At 31.5% G+C, this 15,406-nt stretch overlaps 1 protein-coding gene across 1 annotated transcript; it reads left to right on the top strand.

Moving 5' to 3' along the window:
* The first annotated feature begins 13,630 nt into the window (after positions 1–13,630).
* LOC127103995 (uncharacterized) lies at positions 13,631–14,575 on the top strand. Its single transcript, XM_051041220.1, has one exon. The coding sequence runs from the start codon at positions 13,631–13,633 to the stop codon at positions 14,573–14,575; it is 945 nt and encodes a 314-aa protein (XP_050897177.1).
* The last annotated feature ends 831 nt before the right edge of the window (positions 14,576–15,406 follow it).

Here is a 15,406-nt window from a genome sequence, read left to right as displayed (position 1 = left end):
AACAATCTTGTTCCAACAATCTCTCACTCTTTTCTCTCGTCTATTTTCTTTCTCCCTTCATTCTTGTCATTATTTATGAAATACCATTTAAGACAAAGAAAACTTAAATGTTTATAATGTATTTTCTCTAAAATAAAGTATAAGCTTGAGAGTTTAATGGCTCAAGCGAGACAATCCATTAGATACATAAAATTGGCATTTTATCTTTGATTTGAGGCGCAACAGGCAAATACAAAGAGGGATGGAGGTCCTGGTGGTGACTAGAGCCGTCAATTTAGGGGGCCGGGGCCTAACTTTTAAGGCCCCCAAAATATAGGGGGCCCAAAATTCTAAAAATAAATGAGCCCTAAAATATATAGGCCCCCTAAACTAAAGGCCCATAAAATTCAAGTTAAGCCTTAAGGCCCCATCATTTTTTTAAGTTGACTTTTTAAAGAAAAAAAATTGACTTTTTTTTTAAAGAAAAAATTATTTTATTATTTTATTTTCATAAAAATCAATTTTTTTCAAAAAATATCAACTTTTTTATTTTAGGAAAAATTCAATTTTGTTTCAAATAAAATTAAACTTTTTTATTTAAAAAAATCGATTTAATTTATTGGAAAAAATCGATTTTTTTTTATTTTAGAAAAAACTTTGACTTTTTTATTCTATTTTCGAAAAAAGTCAGTTTTTTTTTATTTTCGAAAAAATTCGGGTTTTTTTTCAAAAACAAATCACCTTTTTTTTTTTTCAAAAAAATTGAATTTTTTTATATATAAAAAAATCAAATTTTTTACTTTCAGGAAAAATCGACTTTTTTCTCGAAAAAAATCGATTGTTTATTTTCAAAATAAAATTGATATTCTTTTTGAAAAAAATAATTTTCTCTTTTAAAAAAGAATTGACTTTTTTTTCGAAAAAAATTGATTTTTTATTTTTAAAGAAAAACCGCCTTTCTCATTTTAAAAAATTAATCAGTTTTTTTTACGAAAAAAATCTATTTATTTTTTTTCAAAAATATCAATTTTTTAAAGAAAAACTAAAATTTTTAATACTTCAAAAAAAATCGATTATGTTTATTTTTAAATTTTTATTTTTATTTTTTATTAAAAAATTGATTTTTTTATGTTAAAAAAATAAGGTTTTTTTCGAAAAAAAAATAGTTTTCAAAAATATTTATTATTTAAAAATATTTATTTTAAAAAATAAAATATGTTGTTTCAAATAAATTATATTTCGAGCCCCTCATTTAGGCCATTTAAAAAATAAAAATATGAGGGGGCTTAAAAATAAGGGGCCAAAGAGTTATTGATTTAGTAGGGGGCCTAAAAAAATGGGGCCAAATAGGGGCCTAATTGTTAGGGCTTTATCATTTAGGGCTTTTTTGACCCCTCTAGTGGTGACGTTCTCGAAGGGACAATTTATTTGGTGTAGTGGAAATATCGCAAGGAGAGGAATTCAAAAATGGTTATTTGGTGTTCATATGAAAGGCATGTTTGAATTAAAGTACAAATGTCTACACAATGGTGTTGAATACAAAGCCTTAATTATGAGGTTAGAAATACTCTTTTAATAGTGAAGAAAAAATATCAAACATTGGGAGATTCACAACTTGACATTTGATAATTATCCTTGAAGCAAAAATGTTTGAGAGTAGTCATTCACTTGCCAAGGAAATTCGCGTCTGACACTAGAACATATTTTGCGAGAATCTAATTATGAAGAAAATAATTTGGCTTAGGTGATATTTAGGTTTGCCATCTCTATAAATATGCTAGATTATTGAGTTAAGATAAACTATGTTATGTATCCAATGTATAAAAGAGATGTCATGACTAATGACATAATCGCTAAAGATGGGAGAGTGTCAATAATCCAATATTTAAAAGACACGTGTACTAGTAGTACATATAAGAGTTTGAAAAATCAAATATCTAAAATATGTTCTTATGGAAAGCATATGTAAATAGTGTATCGATGGTAACTTAGAAAAATGTCTAAATGTTAATGAGGCTTATTCAACTCAAACTCAAGAAAAAGCATATTGAAGCATATGCGGAGTTGATCAAGCATAAGACAAAATGAAATGGGTATTACATTTCTAAAAAGCATTTTTGTGTTTGACAAGACCTTCGGTCTTATGTCTACGTACCAACATAAAAATGAGGATCAAAACCTCGTGGTTCGTGGTAAAAATTTCAAAAATGTGTGGATTGATTTTAACAAAAGCTTAAAGATCTTTTGTTATCAACGGGAGAATACTCAACCAAACACCACCGATAATGAGGGCTTTACAACATTTAAGAGGGAGGGCTCTAACTTGGATTCAATCAACAAGTATGCCACTAACACCTAATAAATGGAAAGACTTATAATCAAAATATCATGGAATGGGAGAATTATCTCAACCAAAGATAACTCAAATCTAAATGCTCTCTTTTGAAAAGTTTAAAAGAAAATGCATAAAGTGGCCAAAAGGATTAGATTAGGTTGTTAGTTCTTTTTTTTGTCTTTTTGAAAATAAAGTCAATATGATTAAGTTCACTTACAAGTTTGATTAAGAAAGTATTTTGAAAATCAACGGCATAAGGCCAAAGTTTCTACTCATTAAAACAAGTATAAGTTGAAAACACAAGCAAAGAGTTTTTGAAATGAGGGAGAGATTTTGAAATTAAATAAGTAGGAGGAGATGAAGGGACTATCCTAGACAAGATTTAAAAGTTTAGAGTTGAAAAGATCTAACAAATGGGAAGCATCTACAAGACAACAATGTGTCAGATAGAAACCCATTTCCTTTGGATAAGTAAGCAACAAAGCACAATCATCTAAGCAATTAATGAGAAGACCAAATGGTATCAAATAAAGATAACCAAACATCTAAGCAAGCACTCCAAAACAAACAGTCTTCAATGTCCTTTAAATGTATCAGATGAAATATCCCTTGAAACATACTTAAGAGAAAGCATCATATAATATCAATAAGATCAAAATAACAACTAGACGCAGAGAAAGTATAACAGATAAACCAAAGGGGTATCTAGCTTGTGTTAGATGAATGATATTGTCCAAAAAATCTCAGTCTCAAATAAGGGCATTGGCCAAGTTCTTCCATAACTCAGAGATGTTGCCTACTTTAAGTCCATAGGTTCAGATCAAGTTACAGACCAAGGTCTAACAGTCCACCAATGTATTTTTTAGGGTTTTTGTTTTTATTAAGTGTTTTAAGGTCCTAATACCATAAACAAAACAAAATCATAAGCACAAATATAATACAAGCACAAAATATGGCTCAAGTGAGCAAATTGAAAATGACTAAAACATAAACAATTTGCATGAATGTAAATGACAATGAATGGTAAAGTGCAATAATTAAAATTGCAATAAAGTAAATGACATTAAGATAAAGTCAATACAAAGAAATGTTAGTGAATGTTAGTGAAGGAAGAAGAAATATTTAAGTCATTTTTTGGAGAACACTTAACCATCCACTCACAAGCATGAAGATATGAACCTAGACATCATTCATGAGAATGACTCCAACTTGGATAAATTAACAAGTATGCCACTAGCTCCCATAAATGGAAAAGAGGTTAGATCTTCACACAATACCCTGAGGAATGGGATACTTATAATCTCCCTTACAAAAATGCTATGCCTTTAGGACAAATTTAGCGCTATGTTAAACAATCATAATTGAACTTATGTAGAAGTCACAACTATCTGAGATCGGGCAATAATAATATTGGTGTTAATGCATGCTAGAGATAAGGTATAAATACCAAGCTCCTAAAGCATACCACACACAAAAATAAGAGGGGATGAACCTATCTCAATCAAGCTCATGTTGATTCATCTGACACAAGATCATTGATGAATCAACTAGCATTTGATCTTATGAGAAATCATTGACCATGAATGGATTGGGAAAGAAGTAAGATGAAGATGAGAATATGAAGTGAAAGAGAATCCCAAATTGATCAAGGGATGAACTTCACTTGATTAATACCATCCATTCATCTTGAGGGATGAAGTTCAAACTTCATCAACCCCCTAAATCCAATGGTATTGATCAAATTAATGTTCAATTCAACCAAGATCAAGGCCAAACAGAAGTTGGGTCAACACAAAGTCAATAAAATAGCTCAATAAAATAATAAAGCAATTAAACCATTCAAATCAATTTTTAAATGAAGAAAAATAATTTTTAAAAGGGGAAAAACCTAAAATCCCTTCAAATCACCAAAGAAATGAGCAAGGGATTTATCATAGGTCAAACAAGGTCAAATGATCTTTGACTATTTTTTTTGGCATTTTTAAAAAGTCAGAAGTATTTAAAATCAATTAAAAACAAGTCAAAAATCACAAAATTCACTAAAAATATCAAATTAATTTTAATTCAGAAAATGGAAGAGGAAATTATTTATGAAATTTTGGTGAAAGCCCCATATTTTTTGGATTAAAATTGAAATTATAGTGAACTAAATGAGAAAATGCTATTTAAAATATTAAATAGAAAATAGAACTAATCAGAAAAAACAAGGGTCATCAGATCTCCCTCATTAATTGAGGTAGCATATATGATGGCTAACGCTAGCTATCAACCAAACACCTTAGTCAACTTGCATGTAGCATTGGTAATCAGAATGGAGGGATGGGATTAGAACTTGGACCAAGGATCACATGGCTTAGACAATGCCAACGCACCACCGGAGCCCTAGCTCGGTCATCTTCTTCGACCACACTCACCAGACTGGTCCAACAAAAATGTCACAAAAATAAATGGGTCATACATCAATTTGAAGAGAAAAATGCCAGGATTCTAAATATGACCTCCAAAATTTCCAACTTTCACTCTATAAGGAGAAATGTGGAGTTGAAAATTGAGGTTCCAAAACTGAGTTGCTTCGATTCAACCTCAAAGCAACTCAATATCAATGCCTACATTGGTAGGACTTCATCCAACCATAAATTAGGAAAAATTATTGAGAAATGAGTGAGAATAGAAGAAGAGAAGTTTGTGAAAATTCACCTTCGGGCTGCAGTGATGAGGCTCGATCTTGATGCAATTCCACTTGGTCTTGCTTCCTCTTGCTTGCAGGAGATGATTATAATATAAAAGGCTTTAAATCCTTTGAGTTCTAGTTCATAAACAAAAGTAGAACTAGAATCTCGATTTCAATGAAATCTTTAAGGTATTCAATGCAATGGGGTTCTGAGATTGCTTGGCACAACTTGGGCAAGGGTTCTCCTCCATTCTGAGGCTATGGAGTTCAATTTATAGGCAATGTAATTCATTTCCACACCATTTGAAATTTGAATCCAAAAATAGTAATTGATGTGCATGGGTGCATGTGCGTTTGTTCAGGCCCAAATGATCTTTACAAATAGTCCTAATTCGTGCATAAATGATGCTGAGACCATTACATGAAGCCATGCAAAGGTGTGTAAGAGTTGAGTTCAAAAGTTTCCAAATTGGGCCATGCAAAGAAGCCACATGTAAATCCCTCAATCTTTATCCAAATGGAATGATCTTGACCTCTTTAGAAATATACCATGAAGGGGAACAACTTTGATGTTGGGACTTTTTACATTTGAATCTTGGAACATGATGAATTCTGACCTTGAAGTTGGAGGAATCAAACATACTTGAAAATTTTCTAAGTTAAAAATCAAATGACCCCTTTTTCCACCTTGAATAACTTTTGCTATGAGATTCAAATGACTTTGGTTCCTTATTCAAAGTTGTATATATTTCAATCATATTAAATATGGTCACAAATTTGACACCATTTGGATCTTGCATGATGAAGTTATGGATTTTAGAAGTTGAGGAAAATTGCTTGTTCAATGATAAGGACCAAAATGGACCTATAATGTTTCCTCATGGGACATGCCCTTGCAAGTGAAATTTAAACTTTATATAAGAAGAAAAGTTGAAGAAGACACCTTGAAATTGATCAGGAAACTTGTATCATCTTTATATCATAAAAATTAAGCAAGTTATGGTTCTTGGAAGTTAACCTTCTATCTAGGGCACAAACAAAATGACCTATAATATTTCACCATAAAAAATGACTTCCCAAGAAACATTAGCTCTTGATGCCAACATGAAAGTTGTTTATAATGTCATAAAGAGTAAAGTTTCTCTTGGAGTCATTTTAATATGACAAAAAGTGTAGGAAATAGAGTCTAGGGAACCCTAGATTTGACTAGTTGACTTTTCTGGTCAACCTCCTTGAACCAACTTGCAAACTTGGAGTTCCTTTGCTCTTTAGGGAACATGGAGGATCATATATGATTATTATGAATTTCAATGAAATATACCATAAAATATTTTCCCAAATGTTGAAGAAACTTGTTGAGGAAGGCACACAAGATACCCAGATGAATTAGGGTTTCCTTGACAAACAAGCTTCAAACTCTTGATGAATTCTTGATCAAAATGACAAATAGAGAACATAGGGATCCATATATGATGCTTAGAACCAATTTGGAACTTTTCTAGCTTGATCCCTTGCACTGAGGGTCTCAAACCCTAGTTGTGAGCTTGATTTGGCACAGGTGGATGCACACACTACCTACAAAAGAAATAAAGCTACACTAGACATATTTTTGTATGTTTGGTTAGTAAACAAAGACAGTAAAGTCTGATACAATCACAAATTCTTGGTGATCTCTCCCAATGCAAACCCAGTGAATGATAGGTGAGGAGGATACCAATATGTGATCTCAATGCCAATGCAAAGTTATGATATGGCATGAGGTATCTTAGGGTCAAAATTGGGGTCTTACAATAAGTATGTCTTAGTTACATTTGATTATTTCACTAAATGGGTAGAAAAAATTAATTGATGTTACACAAGATGGTGAGATTAATTTTATAGAAAATGTATTGTGTGCGCAATTGACACACACTTAAAAATAATTACAGATGAAGATTATGTGTTTTTTCGAAAGAAGGTTGTTGAATATGTTGAATCTAGACAAATTAAAATACTAATTTTTACTCCTTATTATGCCCAAGCAAATGGCCAAATTGAGGCTATGAACAAAATATCCATAAGTTTGATTAAAAAGCTTATAAAAGAAAATCCAAACAATTAAATCAAAACTATTAATCAAATTTTATGTGTAACTAATAAGAATTAAGGCTCGAGTGTTGGATTGACCACTAATTATGAATATTGACCATTTGTGGATCTTTTTTGTTAATGTTCTTTTTTGTCACTATTCTACTTAAAATATAACTAAAACTAACTAAACAAAAAATAGTTCTAAGTACTTTAATAAATGAGGCATAATCACACCCCAAAACTTAATTTATTATTTGTCCTTGAGAAACAAAGTCCATAACAATGCAATTTTTCTCTAAACATAACCTTCAAATCCAATTTTTCTCTAAACATAATCTCACAAAGTTCTCTCTAATGTTTATCACGTTTACCAAATCACTAGTTTCTAATATCATATATCAATTTACCATAAACTTTTGAAAAAAAATATAGTCTTGAAAAAACTTATCTATTTTTTCCCGAAGTAATTGGCCAATTCATTCAATTGGTCGCCTCCCCAATTGGGCCTTCGAGAAATGGGTGTCAACCAATCTGGAACAGTAGCCCTTAACCCAAACCTATACCAGCATAGTTGGGGTGCCTCTAACCCAAGCCTATACCAACATAGTTGGGGTGTGGCCTTTTAGTTCAGGTTGTTGTTCGTCTAAGCACGATCTTGAAATTGAATTTCCTAGGGATAATTTTAAGGTGTGAAAAACACAAGAAAATGGGGGTTTGAATTAGGTTTTATAAGAAAAAGATTTTTACAAAACAAGAACACCACTAACAAGTTAATCACAAAGAGATAAAAACACAAGTATTTTTATCATGGTTCGCTTGAAACTCAAAGCTAATCCAGTCCATCCATAATGGTGATTTTGACTTATACACAAGGACTTAATCCAATATATCAACATATTAAAATAGACACAAAGAATAACCTTCTTTGTCTTCTCAAGGATCCAACTAAACCTTAGTCTCCTTAAGGACTCACAAAGAACAATCTTCTTTGTCTTCTCAATGATAACCTCCTTAAGGAATCCAACAAATAGTTTGATTAATGTTTTGTTTGTTACAAGATGCTTCTACATAAGCATATTTTACACAAATGAATAACATACACTTAAATAAAAACTGTATACAAAAGAATGATAGCTTTTCACAAAAAAATAACTTGTAAAAATATTTACGTAACCGGTGTTTTTCTTCAAGTCTCCAACTCATACTTATATAGCATAAGCATATGACTGTTGGAGGGAAAAATGGGGAAAACTCATTTGAGTGGCTATCCACTATTGGATGGGAAATGAATGATATGACATACTATCCTTTCGCCCACAAAATCAGTGACAGGTGTGATATATAGTACCGTCCTTGCCCATGAAATCAGGTAGTGGAAAGGTTGTTTATTTTGTACCATGTATTATTTGATCATGTTCCCATTTTGATATTATCTTCAAATTCACTGGCTTCTGATGAAAGTTGATGAAACATTAAATGAAGAAACAGAGAGCTGGATTCAGAAACTTCAAAATCTTTGGTCAGAACCTTGACAACGTCAGTAGTCCGGCTTGTGATCTTTAGTATCTTCAGAATCTTCGGTCAGAACCTTGATAACTTCAATCGTCTGGCTTGAGATTTTCAGAATCTTCAGCTACATAACACAATTTCAAAATCTTGCCATTCTTAAGAAGTTAGGTGATAAGAGTCATAAAAATTAATCATGAAACTTGGATCATTTTCATATCATAAAAATTGAGCAAGTTATGATTCTTGGAAGTTGACCTTCTATCTAGGCCACAGACAAAATGATCTATAATCTTTCACCATAAAAAATGACTTTCTAAGCAAAATTAGCTCTTGATACCAAAATGAAAGTTGTTTTGAATATCATAATGAGTAACTTTGCTCTTGTTATAATTTTCATATAACAAATATTATAGGAAATAGAGTCTAGGGAACCCTAGATTTGACTAGTTGACTTTTCTGGTCAACCTTTTTGAACCAACTTGCAAACTTGGAGTTCCTTTGATCTTTGGGGCTCATGGAGGATCATATATGATTATGATGAATTTAAATGAAGTATCCTATAATATCTTTTCCAAAATGTTGAAGAAACTTGTTAAGGATGACACACGAGATACCCAGATGAATTAGGGCTTCCTTGACAAACAAGCTTCAAACTCTTGATGAATTCTGATCAAAATGAAAAATAGAGAACATAGGATCCATATATGATGCTTTGAACCAATGTGTACCTTTTCTAACTTGATCCCTTGCACGGAGTGTCTCAAACCCTAGTTGTGAGCTTGATGAGGCACAGGTGGATGCACACACTACCTACAAAAGAAATAAAGCTACACTAGACATGTTTTTGTATTTTTGGTTAGTAAACAAAGAAAACAAAGTATGATACAATCACAAATGCTTGGTGATCTCTCCCAATGCAAACCCAATGAATGATAGATGAGGAGGATACCAAGATGTGATCCCAATGCCAATGCACAGTTATGAGATGGTATGAGAGATCTTAGGGTCAAAATTGTGGTATTATAATAAGTATATCTTAGTTACATTTGATTATTTCACCAATGGGTATAAAAAATTAATTGATGTTACACAAGGTGGTGAGATTAATTTTTTAGAAAATGTATTGTGTGCGTAATTGGCATACACTTAAAAATAATTACAGATGAAGATTATGTGTTTTTTTGAAAGAAGGTTGTTGAATATGTTGAATCTAGACAAATTAAAATACTAATTTTTACTCCTTATTATGCCCAAGCAAATGGCCAAATTGAGGCTATGAACAAAATAGCCATAAGTTTGATTAAAAAGCTTATAAAAGAAAAATCCAAACAATTAAATCCAAACTATTAATCAAATTTTATGGGTATACTAAAATTCTATGAGAAGAGAAACAAAAAACATCAGTGTATAATTTGGTTTATGGTCATAATGTAATGTTGTTTGTCGAGGTTAATAATGCACACTTGAAATCAAAGTTCCAAAAATCAAAGTTCCAAAAATATCAATGTACATTGCATGGGTGCATGGGCATATGATAGGCCCATGTAATCATCTCTTCAGGTCCAAAAACAAATACAAACATTTCTGAAGTCACATTGGTAAGCCATGCAATTGTGTATGAAAGTTTCAAGCTCACTTGTGCCAAATGGTCATCCATGTTCGAGCCATGCGCAAGTCACTCATATCTTGTCCAAATGGGATGAAATTGGACTTTTTGGAAAGGTTAGATTAAGAGGAACCATTTTCATGTTGAACACTTTTTCATTTGAAGCTTGGATCATGATGAATTTTGAGGTGGAATTTGGGAAAATCAAACATGTCAAAAAGTTTTCTAAGTGTCAAGCCATATGTTCACTTATTCCACCTTGGCTAACTTTTTATGTAAGATTTAAATGAGAAACGTTCCTTCATATAAGTTGTAGGTATCTCAAAGTCATTCAAAATGGTCATAAATTTTACCTCATTTGGATTTAATATGAAAGAGTTATGCATTTTTGAAGTTGAGGAAAATCAATTGTTCAATGACATTGGTCCAAAATGACCTATAATGTATCCTCATATCAGATGCATACAAAAGTTGAATTTGCTCTTCCTCCAAACATCAAAGTTGAAGTAGACATCTTGAATTTGATTCTGAAACTTGGAAATCTTTCATATCATAAAAATTTAGCAAACTATGGCCTTGGGAAGTTGACCTTCAAATTAGGGTTTAGACAAAATGACCTATAATCTTTCACCATAAAAAATGATTTTCCAAGCAAACCTAGCTCTAGACCTAAACAAGAAAGTTGTTTGGAATGTCATTTAGAGTAACTTTTCTCTTGGAATCATTTTCATATGACAAAAATTGTAGGAGATGGGGTTAGGGAACCCCAATTTTGATTAGATGAATTCCCCTGGTCAACCACCATGAACCAACTTGCTAGCTTGCCATTCTCTTGACTTTTGGGACTCATGGAGAATCCTATATGCATAAGATGATGGAATTTAAAGTATCCCTTGAAATATTTAATCAATTGATGAAGAAGCTTGTTGAAGAAGTTACACAAGATACCTAGATGAATTAGGATTTCCAAGGCAAACCAATTCCAAACTCTTGATGATTTCTTGATCAAAATTACATGTGAAGACCATGGGGATTCATACATGATGCTTAGAGCCATAGTAAATCAAATCTTGATTGAACTCCTGGCATTGAGGGTTTTAAACCCTAGATGTGAGCTTGGTAGATCAAAGGTGAGCACATGCTCTACCTACAAAAGAGTTAGATTATACAAAGACATATTTTTGGTATTTTGGTTAGTAAAAATGATAAAATACAAAGTATGATACAATCACATGATGCTTGGTGATCTCTCCCAATGTAAACCCAATGAATGAGGGGTAAAGAGGATGCCAAGGTGTGATCAAAATGCCAATTCATATGATGAGATAACATGAGGGGTCTTAGGGTCAAATTACAATATATATATATATATATATATATATATATATATAGCTAAATCTAAATAGATAACTTGGACTCATAACATAATATTAACCGAAACAACAACCTATTAAAATTCATCTAGGCAAACAACGAATTGTTTAACTATCAACCCAAAGGGATAGAAGGATTTCTCCCAAATCAAAGATGTCAAAATGTTTTCAGCAAAAATTTTTCTTTTTAGAATCATCAACAACTCCCTTCCCCGGGAAAAAGATGTAGTTAACGGAAAACACTAAAAACATTTTTTGTTTTAAAAACACCTTTAAAGGGTTGTTTGGTTATCTGTTAATAAAAAGTAATGAGTAAAAGTTAAGCGTAGTAAGAACCTTATAGTAGATTCTATAGCATATTGCTATGATTTCACTTCCAGGTTTGAAATTGTAACCATCAGTATGAACTGTTAACTGAATAGCATCTAATAAATTCTTATCAGATAAAGATAGAGTTAAATTTGGTGAGACATCAAAGTAAACTGGTCCATGACACAGACTTGTCTCTACCATAGCGGCTAAAGATTGTTTGAAATCCTTACATCTACCATCTCTAACATAAGCCATTATGCTAGAATTTAAACCTAATAATGTTAACGGTTTTAAATCAATTTGAACCAATCCAATATGGATAAAATTATAATTTTTAAAAGGTTTCAAATCTTTTTTAGTTAACAGTTTGATTGTCTGTTTTTCGAAATAGTGGATGTGGACATTTGGTCCTTAGGTTTATTTATGAGGTCAATAATGATATCTTGACATGCTATTTGGTTTTCTAAAAGATCTTTTATGGATAATAGATCTTTTTCCATAGAGATAAATTGTTCTCCTAAGCAAACTAGATAAGCATTGGTATAATTCTAAGACCTGATGACGGAATTTAATTCCTTAAGAGTAACTTGATTTTGTTCAACTCTTTGTAACTGAAGGTTAAGGTAAGGGGTAGCTTCTGTATTTTGACTCAAACTTATCATTTGTTCACGGGGAAAAGGAGATTCCATTTTCTCTCCTCTAACATTTTCCCAAGGTCTTTGTAACACAAGGATTTCTTCTTGTTTTTTACTTATGAAATAGTTAACAAACCATTTCACAAAAGGAATGAAATCTTGCGTAAGGCTCATTTGAGTGTAGCACTCATCTTTAAATTGAGCTAATTCGGGCTTTGAAATTTTAAAAAAAAAACCATTCTCTGAATTGAGTATATCTCTCATGTTGAAACTCATCATTGATGAGTTGTTTCATCTTGCTACCAGTGGAGTAATCTAACATTATAACTGGAAATCCATGTCTGACGGAGTAGGTGATTCTACTCTTGGAGTATTAGGTTTTTGATAAATTCCTTGGGGAATTCTATTTTCGCTAAGTATTATATTCTCAATGACCTCTATCTCTTCTCTTGTTTGAGAAGTAGAAGGTCTAGGTAATTGGCTAGAAGCTGTGAAAAATTCACTAACTGAGTGTCTAACAGATAGAGATCTGGGTATCCTAATTATTCTTTTAGGAGTGAAGTTTATTTCTAGATCTCCTTTAGTAGTTTGAATTATTTGATCTATATCCCTATTAAGGATAGGTTCAGGCTCTATTTCCTGGGGAAGAGACCATGTCTCTGGGAAGTTTATTTCATCCCATTTTATCAATCTATTGGTTGCAACATTGGAAGTTAACAAATTGGTTTGAACCAAAGTAGTAGTTCCAGGGAACGCTAATTGTTTTGCTTTAGGATTAAGCGTAGTAAGAACCTTATAGTAGATTCTATAGCATATTGCTATGATTTCACTTCCAGGTTTGAAATTGTAACCATCAGTATGAACAGTTAACTGAATAGCATCTAATAAATTCTTATTAGATAAAGATATAGTTAAATTTGGTGAGACATCAAAGTAAACTGGTCCATGACACAGACTTGTCTCTATCATAGCGGCTAAAGATTGTTTGAAATCCTTACATCTACCATCTCTAACATAAGCCATTATCTCACCGAATCTCAAAAATTAGAAATTCTTAATCATAAGAAAATCATTAAGGTCGAGCCAGAAACCAGTAGAAGCACTACTTTGGTTACGACTACCACGGGAGAAGAAGATGCAATGTATACTCTGTGTCTCTCCATCTTACAACATTTTGTAGGAACCAATGTCCCTATTGGAGAAAAAATCCAGACACTTCTTCAAAACCTTAGGTGTCCTTCTCTTACCCACTTTAGATGGTATAAGGATACTTTTCTTTCAAGAGTTTATCAATTAAACAATCCCATTTCTTTGCATTGGAAAGCAAAATTTATTGATGGATTACCCCATTTCTTTTCTGAAAAGGTTAGACAATCTTTAAGACAAAAAAATGATGGGATAAATATAAATTATTCTGACCTTACTTATGGTCATATAATTAGCACTTGTGTTAATGAAGGATTAACTTTATATAATGACATAAAGCTTAGAAATCAACTTAAAAAGCAAAAGCTTTCGGAGATACACCAACTTGGTGAATTTTGCGAACAATTTTCTTTTGATCTTGAAAAATCTCCAGATAATAATAATAAGAAAAAAGGAAAAAATTTCCGCAATAAACCTTATAAGGATAAGTCAAAAAATTCTTATAAAAATTCCTATAAGAATAAGAAAAAGGGTCACTACAATAAAGGTAGACCTGAAGAAAAATCTTTTGACCCTAAAGGTAAAAGAAAAGCCAAAAAGCTTGACATAACGTGTCATAAATATGGCAAACATGGTCATTATGCCAATCAATGTTGGACTAAAAAAGCTCTTAATGAGATAAAAGATGAACAATTACGTTCTCAATTAGAAAAAGTTTTACTTCTCAATTCTGATTCTGAAAATTATTCTTCAGAAGAGGATATTAATATGATTTATGAATCCTCTACTGAATGCTCTTCTGAAAATTCTGACAGTAATGATTGTCAATGTAATCAATTAGATTACTGGAAATCAATTGTTGATATGAATGGGTTAAATGTTTTAACCTCAGAACAAGACGAAGCTATAAAAGCTATAGAATCTATTTCTAATAAATAACTAAAAAGAAAAATGCTTGAGGTCTTAATACAAGAAAACTCTAAAAAAGATTTTCCTGTTATTACAGAAGCATCTTACCAATTAAGTGAGGATTTGTCTAGATTTCGATAGTCTAACATCCGTGAAACTCCTGTTTCTATTATGGATTTAAAGAGAGAAATAAATCTCTTAAAGTATGAGATATCTTAAATTAAAAGAGAAAACTATGGTTTATCTCAAAGACTCACTTTGTTAGAATCTAGTAATTCCAAGGTTGAAGAGATATCTTCAACTAGTAATCCTTCACATAGTGATGAATTCCTTTCTCTCATTGATAGAGTGACCTCTCAAAAATGGTTTGTTAGAATAACTTTAGTTATTAATAGAAATTTAATATTAGAAAATGAAGTTGCCCTTATTGATAGTGACGCTGATTTAAACTGCCTTCAAGAAGGAATTATTCCCACTAAATACTTTGATAAAACCACACAATCTCTTACCCAAGCTGGAGGAGATAAACTCACGGTTAATTATAAGTTGTCTAATGCTTATATTTGTAACAAAGATATATTTGTTTACCTACTCATTTTATTCTTGTAAAAAAATTAACTTATAGAATCATATTAGGAACTCATTTTCTGCATAAAATTATGCCTCTAATTAATGTTGATCAAAAGGGAATTACCTCCATTATCAATAACAAAAGAATTACTTTTGAATTTATTACTGATCCTCATACTAGGATGATTAATGAAGTTAAAGATATTCTTCTTAAAAAAGAAAAACAAATTTGTTTTCTTAAAGAAGAAGTAGGTTTATTAAACATTACTTCTCAACTTAAGAAACCTGAAA

The sequence above is a fragment of the Lathyrus oleraceus genome, chromosome 7 (assembly GCF_024323335.1).
Source record: "Lathyrus oleraceus cultivar Zhongwan6 chromosome 7, CAAS_Psat_ZW6_1.0, whole genome shotgun sequence".
In the NCBI taxonomy this organism is placed as follows: domain Eukaryota; kingdom Viridiplantae; phylum Streptophyta; class Magnoliopsida; order Fabales; family Fabaceae; genus Lathyrus; species Lathyrus oleraceus.
This window is presented reverse-complemented; position numbering and strand designations above follow the sequence as displayed.

Coding starts and splice junctions, on each gene's coding strand:
- LOC127103995 (XM_051041220.1), top strand. CDS start 13,631: ATGTATACTCTGTGTCTCTCCATCTTACAACATTTTGTAGGAACCAAT.